The sequence below is a fragment of the Apteryx rowi genome, unplaced genomic scaffold, assembly GCF_003343035.1.
Source record: "Apteryx rowi isolate R43461 unplaced genomic scaffold, aptRow1 scaffold_174, whole genome shotgun sequence".
Lineage (NCBI taxonomy): Eukaryota > Metazoa > Chordata > Aves > Apterygiformes > Apterygidae > Apteryx > Apteryx rowi.
This window is the reverse complement of record NW_020448019.1, coordinates 174707-187649: the sequence shown is the minus strand read 5'-3', so window position 1 is coordinate 187649 and position 12943 is coordinate 174707. Positions and strand designations below refer to the sequence as shown.

Here is a 12943-nt window from a genome sequence, read left to right as displayed (position 1 = left end):
GCCTCGTTCTTCTCAACTCGGGCTAAACAGCAGCAGTCAATGCAGTCACTAAAGACTGGCATGGCTGGCTGAAATTTAGTTACTGGCAAGGCTTAGATGGGGCTGTCTGCGGTCAGTGTTTTGTCAGGACACTTTAGTGACGTTGGGGGTTAATGGTAGTCATTGTGGCATAAGGAGAGTTAGTTTCTCTTTTAAATTTGAAGTATAATGAAAATCTTTGCCACGTTAGAAGGATAAGGGTACTTTTTGAAAGAGTTGTCGTGTTGGCCAGATTGTGATCATGTTGATACTGATGTAAATTCAGAGCGCCTCCACCGAAATGGGTCTGGTGTGGAGTTTTCTCCATCACCCGGCCTCAGCTCTGGGAGGTCGAAGGTGGCACATGGGTAAAACTTGCCTTTGGTTCATGCAGTTCCAGTGCAGAAGGAAACCTTGCAAATCTGGTGCTTTAGGTCACTCAGGGGTAGTGCCTGGCATGCAAGTGGAAAAGGATTATTGTTTTCCCCCGTTTTTCTAACTTTTTCAGGTCAAAGAAATTTCTTAACTTTGTTGAAAGCTGCCTCGTTAAAAATTACTTGCACCGTCCATCCACTGAGACCTTGCTTAAGCATTCCTTCATCCGAGACATGCAGAATGAACGGCAAGTGCGCATCATGCTGAAAGACCACCTGGATAGGACCAGGAAGAAAAAAGGAGAAAAGGGTAAAGTGGCAAAAATAAAATAAAAAGCATGCTGACAATAGGTCCTCTTCCTACTTTTAGCAGCAGAGCACAAGACGGATGTAACTGAAATATTGGCACCACTAAAACTGTGGGAAGTTTTGTCACTGATGGTGGTGGGGCCATTTTGAAAATCTTTTTGCCAAAGCCCAGATCCTTAATGGTGTTTAAATGCTAAAGTCTTTGGAGCCTGACTGACCCTGATTTCATTGAAAATAACCCTAATGCTAATGTGATCAGGGAACCCAAATAAGGCCTAGGCCCCTACTCTTATGAGCATCTAAATAGTGTTCAGCAAGCCTTTCCTAGTTTCTTAGTTCATCCATCTGTCTACTATCCATTTAATTTACCTACTGCAAGTCCATATAATTTTAGCTTGTGAGTTCTCTGAGGGCAGAAATGCTCTTTAAGCCTCTTGCAGTGGAGTGCACGAAAGAGTCCTTGAGAACGCCTCCAAGTTCCAACAAGATGCAAATGAGTATAATGAATCGTCTGTTTTGCAGGATGGCTGAAAAAAAAGCAAGCATCCGAGTTTGCTGCAAATGCTAGCCTTATTATTCAGAGCAAAGCCTGCAAGAAGCAATGTTGGAGTGTGTGATACTGGCGTAAATGCCTGCACGCTGCACACTAATTACTGTGCAAAGTGGAGAAAGAGCTGTAGCCTGTTGACCAGTCATTYTCCCTTCCCTCTCTTGCCCCCTCCTCTTTTGTCTATATGATACCTGCAGAGGAGTATCGTGAAGATTATTGACTGTGAGAGCAAACTGGGAAAGCACTAAAAAGTTGGAAAGTAACATATAAACTCTAAGTATTGATTTGACAACTGCAATATTGTTATTTAAAATGAAACTGCAGTTGCAGTGTAGATTTCCTGACTCAAATAATAATAGTAAATTCCATGACTTCTTTCAGCTGTGGACCTCAAAACACATTCGAATGGAAAGACAGCTTATTAGAGGTTTTCACAAATGCACTTAAGAGGAAAAACSTAATGATAACAATCACTTAATGCTAGATAGTTATATTTAGATCTGAAAAGTGCTGTTTTTAATCTGGGTTTACAGAAGGCCTCAATTTAGCCATAAAACAGGTTTACAATAGCAGAGAAGGACAGTAGAAGTCCCTTATGTCCTATCTTGATTTCATTCTGAAGGAACCTCTCTGCTAATGTTATTATGGAGGTTGGATTTTTCTGTGGGTTTAGTCTAATTTACTTCAGATTATGGAAATGGGTTAGATTCATAAAACCCATGTAGCCATTCACAGGGAAAAGATTTTAGATGGGAGTGTGTAAAGGGGCTGCCCACTGAAACATTATCTGAACTAGATTTTGAGTTACTTACCTTGATATCTTACGCTGCATCCGCTTAGCCTCCTAGTGCAACCTGTGGCTCTTAAACTCCTTGTGAGCTGCATGTAGCTCAGAAGGAAAGTTCAAGCTAATACCTTAAGTAACACCATCCTTCACTGGGATTTACATATTGTTCTCTTTTTTTAGAAGAAACGGACTATGATTACAGTGGAAGTGAGGAGGAAGATGATGAGCTGAATGAAGATGAAGGAGAACCAAGGTTAATTTTATTACTGGAATATGAAATTTGCCTAGCCAAGCTGTTCTGCTTGAAGGCAGCTCTCCTCAGCCAGATTGGCTTTTTTAACTTATTCTCAATCCCTTATCTCCTATATTCCCTCTGTTGCTTTAACTGTTTGTAGCTATCAAGTATAAATGCTGAGTATAAGATGCTGGTAATAAACTGCTTTCTCTGCTATAAGGAGGAAAGTTTAAAATGAAGGAGCCAATAATCAGCTTCAGGCTGTTTTGTAGCACAGTAAATGCAGATGCATCGCCAACACACTGGAGATTTATCAGAACATTTCAATTGCTAACACAAGACAACAAGGAATTCCCAATGCGCATTGTACGCTGTCTGCTTTAATGTTATGTTTAGTCATATAGAAACTTTCCTTTTGTTTCAGCTCCATAGTTAATCTCCCAGGAGAGTCAACTCTCCGTCGGGAATTTCTGAGGCTGCAGCAGGAGAACAAAAACCGTTCTGACCCTCATCGCCAGCAGCAGCAGCTGAAGGACCAGGAGAAGTACAAGAAGCAGCTGCTGACAGAGCGGCAGAAGCGAATCGAGCAGCAGAAAGAGCAGAGGAGGCGGCTGGAGGATGTAGGAACTGGCTTATATTGTTGTTCCACATCCCCTCACAAATAAAAAAATGTGCCAGTAGAGAGTAGGCTTGGAAAGGCAAGAAGGCTGTGTTAAACTGTCAGCACAACCTGTATTGCAGTCTTTAACCTTGGGAGAACTCTGTCGCTTGTGAACACAGTGATGTTAAATGATTTTAAAAGGCCTCTGTCCTTTTCCTGCTGACAGCCTGCCCTGAGCTTTGGGAGCAGATCACGTGGGGCATTTCGTTGGAGTGTGCTCTGTGGGGGGAGCCCAGGCCAATGGGATGAGAGATCCCATTTTCTTATGTGCATTGCCCAATTCTGAATCTGTCCTTCTGATCCAGAGTCCTGGGCCTGCATCTTTTTAAGAGGTTACAAGAGAGCTGCCTTCTCAGCTGTCTGACGCCCTACGCTGTTGCAGGCGTTGCTAAATCACCAGCATGTCTCTTACTGTGAGTGTCTGATGATATTCAAGCATGGGCAAACACTCCAGAGCTGGCATTGGTGAAGCATAGTGCTGCTCCAGCAGAACTGGGGGACTCTGGAAAAACCCTTCCTTCTCAAAACGACAGGAAGGCATTTGTCATTAGCTTAGCTGCCAGTTGCCACGGAAAACTCAAATGCCCAAAATGAATGGCCTTGACTGCCAAAAGGACAAAGGTTTTACATCAAGCATTTGACCGTTATTGTGGTGGCAATTTGTGACTGTCTGCTCCTGCTGTGGTGGGTATGAGGTATCCCCTATTGCTGATTGCATATCAGGAAATGGACCTTGTGGTTAATGAATACCGGCATAAAGAATTGGTGGGTACAGAAGTAAAGCAAAAATAAGCAATGTTATTTCCTGGCCCTTATCCAGCATCAAAGGCGAGAGCAAGAGCTCCGGAGGCAGCAGGAGTGTGAGCAAAGGTGGCCAGAGGCTAAGGCCATTCAGAGGAAAGAGGAGAGGTGTAAAGAGGACAAAAGGACTGTGGAAGATGAACGGTGCATGGTAGATGGCCAGAGAAAATCAGAAAAGAAGCAGGTACAAAATGAGCRTTTACTGACAGCAATTCACAGCTCCCTGCTCCGGTAGCTGATGTCATTCTCCATTCCCTGAGGGTGTTCCCATCCTCTGAGTCACAGACCAGAGGGGGACTTTTAAAAATGTATTTACTGCCTCTTGTTCTCCCATTCATCCTTCCTTCGAGTTACTTGCATGTTGTTGAGTCACCCTCTTATCTACAGCAATGGTACTTCCTCTCCCATGAGCATGGTACTTTCATCCCTGCTGTTCCTCCTTGCTGAGCTGGTCTTCAGTTGCTTCAATATGATTTAAAATATCTTTATCCTGGAAGCTTCGAGCATCAGCTCAACTTAAGCTTAAATCTCCAGCATCTCTAGTTTGTCTTTGGGTTATAACCAGGACCATCTCTTTTTCAAAAATGAACATGAAGTGGGGGGTAATTTTAATGCTGAAATCTCATTGTCAGGTCACTTTGGCCGCAATGTTTTCCTAATGTTTCAGCAGGCAAACAGATTTGTAATCAGATAAAAGCATGGAGTGTTTGATAAGGCCCTCTGTTTTTTAGGAAAAGTAAAGAGAAAAATATAATTTTCTTTTGTGCTGAAAAAAAGCCAAACTCTTCTGTCAAGCTTTTCTGTCAGAAGCCAAATGCAGTCTGTTTGGGGTCATTTAATGCTTCCTATTGCTCAGGGATCTGGCTATTCAGTCAGCCCCTGCTGAAATTCTGCTCACTTTTGTTCTTTTGAAAATACCACAGCCAGTATTTCCAGCAGATTCAGTTGTCCTCCAGGACATTGTTTCCTTTGAGGTTCACCACTTTTTCTGTACTTTCAGAAAAAGCTGGAAGATGTGCAGCAGCAGCACAAGAAGGTGCATCGAACTCTCCCCAAAGATCAGACGCAGCTTCTGTCTCTCCAGCATGACCACAGGCAGAAGAAAAAGGAGCCTCCCAGGAGTTCAGTTTCAGCAGCACATTCTCCACCAAGCAGCACAAGCAAAGAGGTATYGTCTCGCCCAATGTAGCGTTTTGTCATAGGTACAGTTCGTAATGCTGAAGCAGAAAACAGGCTGGCCTTTAAACCTAAATCTGGGGCTTGACCTGTGTCTTCCTACGCATGTGTATTACAGTAAAGCCTTTCGCTCCCATTAATGTGGAGGATAAGGGTTGGCCTCTTTTCATTCCTATTGCACTTCAGAGAAGCATTTGACTGTGGTGAAGAGGGAAGCAAGATCCTTCTGCTGGTTAGCCAGGTGTCATTCACTTGTCTTCCAAAGAGGAATCACTCAAGGTAGCATCATCTGAGGTTTAACAGATGTCTTAGCCTGATTTTAGGGTTCACAAGATAACCCAGGTTCAGAACTGTGTCCTGCTTTCCAAGCACAGGTCTCTGTGCCCCTGAGGTCCCATTGTGGTGCCTTTTCTTGTTTTTTACCTCCCAGGATTTTAGGTATTTCAGAGTTGATGGATGTGGGGTAGCCATATAGTCTTTTTTTACATATTTTAAATCTGTTTCATTCCCTTTTGCTAATTCTGAAAGTATTTCTGCCCACCAACTTGTTCTGCTTACTGTTATCACATTGTGAACAGCTAGGAGTCCATTTCACATATGTTATCTTGCAATTCCTAGCATTTTCTTTTTCTTCTTATATACCCCCAGCTTTTGAGTGTAATTCCACAGCTGATGGGACTGTTGCTTTCCTAAAGCGAAGGACTTTGCTTGATCAGTATCAGAAATCTCAACAGCTTGCAGATCCCTCCTCAGGGATAGCTGTGTGTTTGTAGAATATTAGGTGTGATAGAGTGAATGCATTCATAGGAAAGCATCTGCCCAAAATACCCAGAGAAAGGCTTTGAGGAGAGACTCTGCATACATGTGTGTAGGAGGGATGCAGAGTCCTGCTGAAGTCTCTAAGGAAGTGCCTTCTTTTGATGGTGACAGTTTGTGCTTGTGTCCTGTGACCAGCTCTCCAAGGTGAAATTTTCTATATTGATAAACAGTTAAACAGTTAACTGTTTTGCCACAGTTGTTGAAATTATGCATTTTAATAACTGAATAGAATCTGCAAACAGCTAAGCAGTGATATGAAATCAAGATGACAAAAGATACTAAGCCCCTTGTTAGAGTAGCTGTCTGTGAAAACAAGAGACTGTCTAATTCTGTTTGAAGTACAACTTAACTGTCTAATGAATGCCCTAGCTCCAAAGGGTTTGTTGCACTGACTGATTAAACAAATCATTACTAAAATTTGAATTAACTCTTTTTGAAACCAGTATTTATACAAGGAGGAGGGGGGTCAGATTTTGTTTTGTTTTGTTTTCTCTTTATGATATCTTATTCCAGCTAGGGAGTAAGATGGGTCTGGATAGAGAGGCAATCCTCTTATGCTAAATGTGCACTATAAACGTCAATAGAAATGCTTTGCCTTTGCTAGGCCTTGGGCCAGGGGTGAAGGTGGGGGCGAAAATGCAACTTCGAGTTCATTTAACTTTCTTTTCTATTTCTTTTTCTTTCTTTCTTTCTTCTTTTTCTACTATTGTAGCTAGAAGACAAAAGAACCACAAAATGTCAGCTCAAATACTCATTTCTAGTTTTGGCAAGTATTTTGTAAATGACAGAAGAACTAAATGTATTATGGAATTTTTTGTATGTAGTCACTGTTAACTTTTAATTTAGGGGTGAAATAAAATATTACTAGTTGCAGATAAGTTAAGCTCATTTGGAAACAGTATAAAAACAAAAGGAAAATCACATAGACTCTTAAAAAGTACTGCCTGCCTTTTAGCTTCACAGTACTATGCTGTTGTTCTTATGGCTWCCATAATATACTCTGGTTTTGTGGACAAATTCTTTTAAAATATCATTTATATAATCTCAAAACTTTTTGGAAGTTACAGATCCTTCCACTAAAATCATAATTAGTGGAATAGGGCTGCATTTTTTGGTTGAAATTTGAGACTTTGTAACTATGTCAGCAGTCAAAATTGTTCAAACAATTCAAAAATGTTTAAAAGTTTTGACCATTTTTAACGGTGATAACTCAGTGAATTTGGTCTTGTTAATACTGATCTTCCCCAGTTTATTAACCAAAGAAATGCCGGTTTCTACGTGGGAGAGATCTATACACTGATGGAGATAGCCTGCTCTCCTAGAGTGTATTCTTTGCGTAACTTTTAGGGCTCTGTGGCATTTGTAGGGCTGATTATTGATATATGAAAACTTTCCAAAATTATTGTTGAGTTGAGACATCAAAAAACCAAAGCCAAAAAACAACCTCTCTTCCCTTCCAAACCTCAAGTTCAGTCTTTGGGGCCACAGAGCCGCCTTTGGGGAGCTGCTCATCTTTACTGTCGCACTTGTCCTGTCGCGGGCAGGTCAGAGCGGATTTTCCCTGGTGTAAGCAGGCGTGAGCTCGTGCTCTGTGCTGCATCTGATCCCCTGGTGCAGGACCTGATAAGCTGAGAGGAGAGGACTCTTAGCTCAGGTTTGACGTCGCACTCGTTCGCTGCCTTGGTGCCTGGGTTGGAGCTGGAGCCAGTTCTGGGAGCCCAAAGTGTAGGCTGAAGGAGCTTGCATCTGGACCATAACATACTGTGTGCAAGTACCCTTTGAACACAGATGTAGCAGCTAAATTATTTCTAGCTTAGTAAAACCACTCTATTTTTTACATTTTCTTTTTTGCTTATGGTGAAATTTACCTTCGGTGTTAGGAGTTGCTCAAACCTGGCCTCAAGAGTAGTATAACCACTGAGTTCACTGGGGCTAGGATTTCTTGGTATTTGGCTGTGATTGCTTGTTTTTATAAGTCTTGCTTCCAGTCAAGATCTGCGAGACTAAAAGGATTCATTTTCTGTCTCCTCAGCAGGTTCCTTGACTGTGTTCAGAATATGCTTAACTTCCTGACATAGGCACAGACATGCAGATACAGTGAGAGATACCATTACAAATGCCCGTCCAGACACAGACCTGAGTGTGAGATAGCACTAATCTCTAGTTTGCTGGATAGAACTGTTTCTAGGCTGCTGAATCACAGGATATGCTTAAGATTTATACTAGAGAATGAGAATTAGTTATGTTGAATGAAACCAGAAAGAACAGTGAGGTCAATACCATGGGATAAAGATTTTGTAATTTGCAGAGCCCTCAGGAAATGAAAGGACCGGTATTCCTTCTAGACCATTTTCCTCAGTCTTTTTGCATAGTACAGTTAACACACCAAACAACAGATCCCTAAAAGTGCTTTAGAGTGGAAGGCCACTTGCAGTCATATCACTGTTGTAGAAGCAGGTAATAAATGCATGGCAAAATGGGCTGAATGCTGTAAAAATAAGTGAACAGGGAGAGATGATTCCTCCTACCTAAAATCCCAGCCTGTGGCAAATGGGATGGCCTAGAATAAAGCAGGCTACAGCTGAGGCACATCAGGTGCCCCTTTTCTTTGGATGTGCCATATTGAGGCTTGCTGCAGACTGGGAAAAAGGTTGATGGAAAAAGGTAGGGTTGCAGATTAAGAGACAGTATTGACATGTATCGTGCCAGGGCTGACCTCTCCCTGACGGGGAGGTCCATCAGGCTTGACGCAGTGCTGTGCTGCTCTTGGAAGGATGTCCCAGCAGCGAAGACTGAGGCTGAGTGTGCAACTTGCTTCCTCTTCTCTCGTTCTCAGGCCGAGGACCGAAGAAAGAAAAGTGACAGCATCCAGCCTTCTCTCCAGTGGTCAGTGGTGCTTGGGCATGAAGCCACGCCACACACTAGGATGGGCTCTGGCAGTAGTTCTAGTCCTTGCACCCCCGCGATGCAAAGAGCGGTGTTAGTACAGGTATGGTATTGCTGCTCCAGATGGGGAAGAGAAAGCGTGGGGTGGTTTCTAAGCAGAATAGTAAATGGGAAACCTCATTCCTTCCACTTCCTGGCATAAATGACTGAGGACCGTGACAATCTGCCTCAGAGATTTTTAGTGCCGCCGTGTGCTACTGAATTATAAGTGGAATTATATTTAGGCATTGCAAATTGGGGTTAGATAACAGTTATTTTTTGATACTTGATGCCTGACTGTGCAGACTCTATGATATAACTCTTAGATATTTCACAGAAAGCCTGAATGAATGTGCTGTTTCCGTCCCTGGATGGTATATTATTTATATGGCGTCATAAATATTTGTGACACTTTACAAAACAAGTCCAACGCCAGAATTTTTGTCCCTGCAGATCACATACACAAGCAAGATTGTTAGTGATCTTATGAAATAATCTAAAAGCATGCAGAGATGCAATAAGGACTAGTTATCAATGCAGAGTCAGATTTTGCCTCCAGGCAGAGCCCATAAAGTCTATGACGTCCCGTTTCTATTCTTCAGTTGCTGCGTCAACACTTACCCTCTTATTGAAGAAACAGATGGTTTCAGCTACAAATGCAAGATCCCTAGCTCTCTGGGCAATGTACTTGAGGCAAAAGATCTTCTAGGGTGCACCTTTGAACAAGAGTTAATACTTATAATGTGCATATGGGACTTCTTACTTCTGAGTGTAAAGTGCCTGCAGTGGCACCATCCTTTGTGCACCAGCTAATATGCCGTCCTTCTGTGGTGGGCTTATAGGCTCAGATGATCTCTCTCATTTGTACACAGGCAGCTCTGTGCTTTCTTTCTTGTTGAGATGTGAAATATTTTAGACATATTTATTTTATATCTTCACACCTTCCAAACCAAGCTTTTCACACCTTCCTTGTTTGAAGGGGCTTTTAAGAGTTTCTCCATGTTCTTTTATGCTCATCTCTGCCGTTTCTGTGTATTTTTGTGCATTTGACAGAAGTCACCCAATATCTGTCAGTTAGATACTGATTTCTGACCTGACTGACTTGAAAAATTCTAGTATGAGAGGTAGAAGTGGTACCTGAACAGGTCACTCTATCTATACTGTGAAAACATCCTGAAAAAGTTCTACACAAGAATCCTTTTCTCAAAATATTTTAGTTCCTGCTATTTCTACCAGTTCTGGGAGAGCAGATTTAGTGTTCTCACAGCGTATCTAAAAACTCGGTTTCATTTCAACATCCTACTCTTTCACAGTGTCTGAAATAAGTAGCTTAGGCTGCAGTTTCTTTGCTCTCCAGTCTCGTGTGAGGGGACTGTGAGCATATGTGAGCGAAAGAAAAGCCAGACAGCAAATAGAAACTGAATAAGACACTGTATGTGTGAGCACAGCTCATTTCAGCTGGAAATCTCCACTTGCTTTGAAAACAAGCAGTGGCAGGAATAACCTTATTGCTTTTATAATTCCTACAGCACTTTGTTCCCGTGTTCCTTCATCCTCTCAACAAGACAGACATGCAATCAGAGCACTCATTTTGTTCTGGAAGGGGCTCAGTTGTGCTAGACTCCTAGATGGCTGAACAACTCCCGACTGCCTCTCCAGTTGCTTCTGTGTGGTTTAGTCAGTGGTGCCCAAGGCAGCACGGTATTCAGCTCAGGCTTAGATGTTCTTTGCACACAACTGTGGCCTCTTGTGGCCTAGCTTTCTAGTCCATTAGATTTCGGCGTCAAAGGGGGAAGATCAGACCCCAGAGGAAGAGGGCCTGGATTATTAGTTTCAGCTCAGCCGCTTTCAGAGCGTATCGTGATGCCTCACTGCTGAGTTCTAGCAACAAGGAGGGCCCGTGTACTTGTTCGAGCCTACTTGTGATTACAGGTTATTGCTATTATGCCAAGCTTCTTAAGCTCATTGCTAGCCACTGAAATCTTGCTTGGCATAAGCTTCTGGTGAACATCCTGCATGGAAGATATGGAAGCGCCGTAGAAATCATGCCCTCGTTAGCAGCTGCACATACTAGCCTTGTCTACCCGTGTCGAGCTCAGCGTGTCCAGGTCAGCCCTGCTTGTAGCACCACTCTTGTGTTCTGCCTTCTCTGGCTGTATTTTTCAAAGTGCTCCATAATTCCTTCTTCTCCAACAGCTAGGGTCCTCCAGAAGGGCAGGTCAGGCTTCCTGGCTCAGCTTTCCCTATCCCTTCTCTTCCTTTTATGTGCTACAATGGGTCTGTGGGAGGCAGATGATAGCTGGCTATTAGCATCTTTAAGTCAAAGCCTGCCCGTGCCTGTCCTGTTCGGGTTGCCATTGCCTGGTGGTGACAGATAAATCACCACAGACATCTGTTGGAAAAGGAAAGGCCATGTTTCATCTGATAGCTTTTCGCTGGGAAAATATTTGTGCATCTTCTCGCAACCCTTTTTCCAGGGCCTATTTATCATTTCAAGTTATTGGCTTTGTGACTGGGCTGAGTTGATGGCCTGGCTTGTAGAAGGCCACAYTGAATCACTGGAGAGCTGGTGCAAGGTCTACAGGAAGGACATTTGTATCTTAGCCTTGGATAGAGGCTGACAGCTTCCTTGAGGTGAATATTTCAGCTCTGCCACAGAAGGGGGAGAGTGCATAGTTCATTGCACGGCATTTCGGAATCTGTAGCAGCGYGGTGGCTGTACAGGGAATAATCCTGCCCTGTTAAAATGGCACTCTGTGGGTGAAAGGAGCTATGTTGTACTCTGGCTGTGACCCAGACTTCTTTGTCACCTAGGACAAGTCACTTAATCTCTTTATGCCTCAGTCTTCCTGTTGGTGCTTCTCTATTTGATAGTACATCTCCCAGCTATGTAGGGGGGTTGTGAGGAATGAATCACTATTTATCACCCTCTTTCACATTCCTTGATAGAAACTACGCTATCAAAATTTGATGCTGTTTAAAGTGATAGTGTTACTCAAGGATAATAGCACCAAGTGATATATAGTTGTTACCCTGTGATTTCACTTCCTGCTGGTGGCTGCCCTGTTACCCACGCACAAGTCAGCRCTCCAGTTGATAGAGATCATGTCAGACCGGGAGAAGCCAATCTGTAGTCTTACCTGCTGTGTTTGCATGGAAACCAGATGAACTTCAGTGCGCAGTTTATAAATCTTCCTAAGGGCTGCATTTCCTTTTGCTGATTAGCAGCAGCTGTTGTTGCTGATAGCTGTGTGTTTGGAAGTGCAGTGTGTATTAACTTTATAAAGTTATACTGCAATACGAGTGATAGGCCAATTAGTCACCTAGAGATTGAAAGACTCAAAGCAATATACTCATGAAGTTCAATATGTAAGTGCCGTGTTCATGTAGGTTAAAAGGAGCTGCAGAGCGAAAATGCAAGCTGAATTCATCACAGATGTTTATGCTGAAGAACATCTATCCAGGTTTGTCTGAGAGGCATCATCTGTCATCAATATTCTGCTCAGACAAAAATGATTTCTTATTTTAAGCTATCGCATACTGTGAGATTATATGGTACCTCCTGGCTTCCCAAATCTCTCTCAAAATGATTATACCAGAAATCTTACTCCAGCCCCTGAGATGAAAGGAGCAGGATTTCTCAGTGACTTGTACCCTACATAGTTATCTGGTAAGGGGGATGTGGGATATTAGCAGATCAGAGTGTATCATTTCCATCTATTTTGTGCCTGTTTTTTATTTGGTGAGATGCAGCACGGTGGCAGATCGGGTCTCCGGTTGTCTGTGGTGTCCTGGAATGAGCCATTCTGGGCTAACCACAGAATTTCACAGAGGCTTTGTGAACTAAGTCACTGAGTCTGTGTCCCTGCCCAGTGTGTCTCACACTGGCTAGCAGAGGAATTTAGCACACATCTGACAGGATCTCCGTTTTTTTAAATCGCTTTGTGCTTTTCCTGTAGGATTTGCTAGTTAGATCTCCTCTATTGTCTAGAGTAATGGGGCCAAAACAGAACAAGAAATTTAACAATGTTAAAATACTATCTGTACATTATATCATGGATTGATCCAGTATCCTAGAGCAGATGTACCCATAATTTTAAGAAAATTCCATTCCATATGCTGTTTTTGTAACAACACTTGCACATATCTAGCACTGTATGTAGACTTGGTTCAAATCAGTAACTTGGGCATCCCCCAGAAAGCAATGCAGCTTGTCTTTTTGAAACTTCTCACTCCTAAATCTTTTGGAGCTAACTCTAGTCACTAGTCTTTTATGCTATGTCATGCT

At 42.7% G+C, this 12943-nt stretch overlaps 1 protein-coding gene across 1 annotated transcript in view; it reads left to right on the top strand.

Moving 5' to 3' along the window:
- Positions 1-12943, top strand: part of NRK (Nik related kinase) — a 101546-nt gene that overhangs the window by 49177 nt on the left and 39426 nt on the right. The window contains exons 9-14 of the mRNA XM_026061025.1: positions 527-702; positions 2219-2291; positions 2698-2893; positions 3755-3919; positions 4736-4903; positions 8567-8719. Coding sequence (XP_025916810.1) covers positions 527-702; positions 2219-2291; positions 2698-2893; positions 3755-3919; positions 4736-4903; positions 8567-8719 — 931 coding nt within the window. The remainder of the gene's footprint in view (positions 1-526; positions 703-2218; positions 2292-2697; positions 2894-3754; positions 3920-4735; positions 4904-8566; positions 8720-12943) is intronic.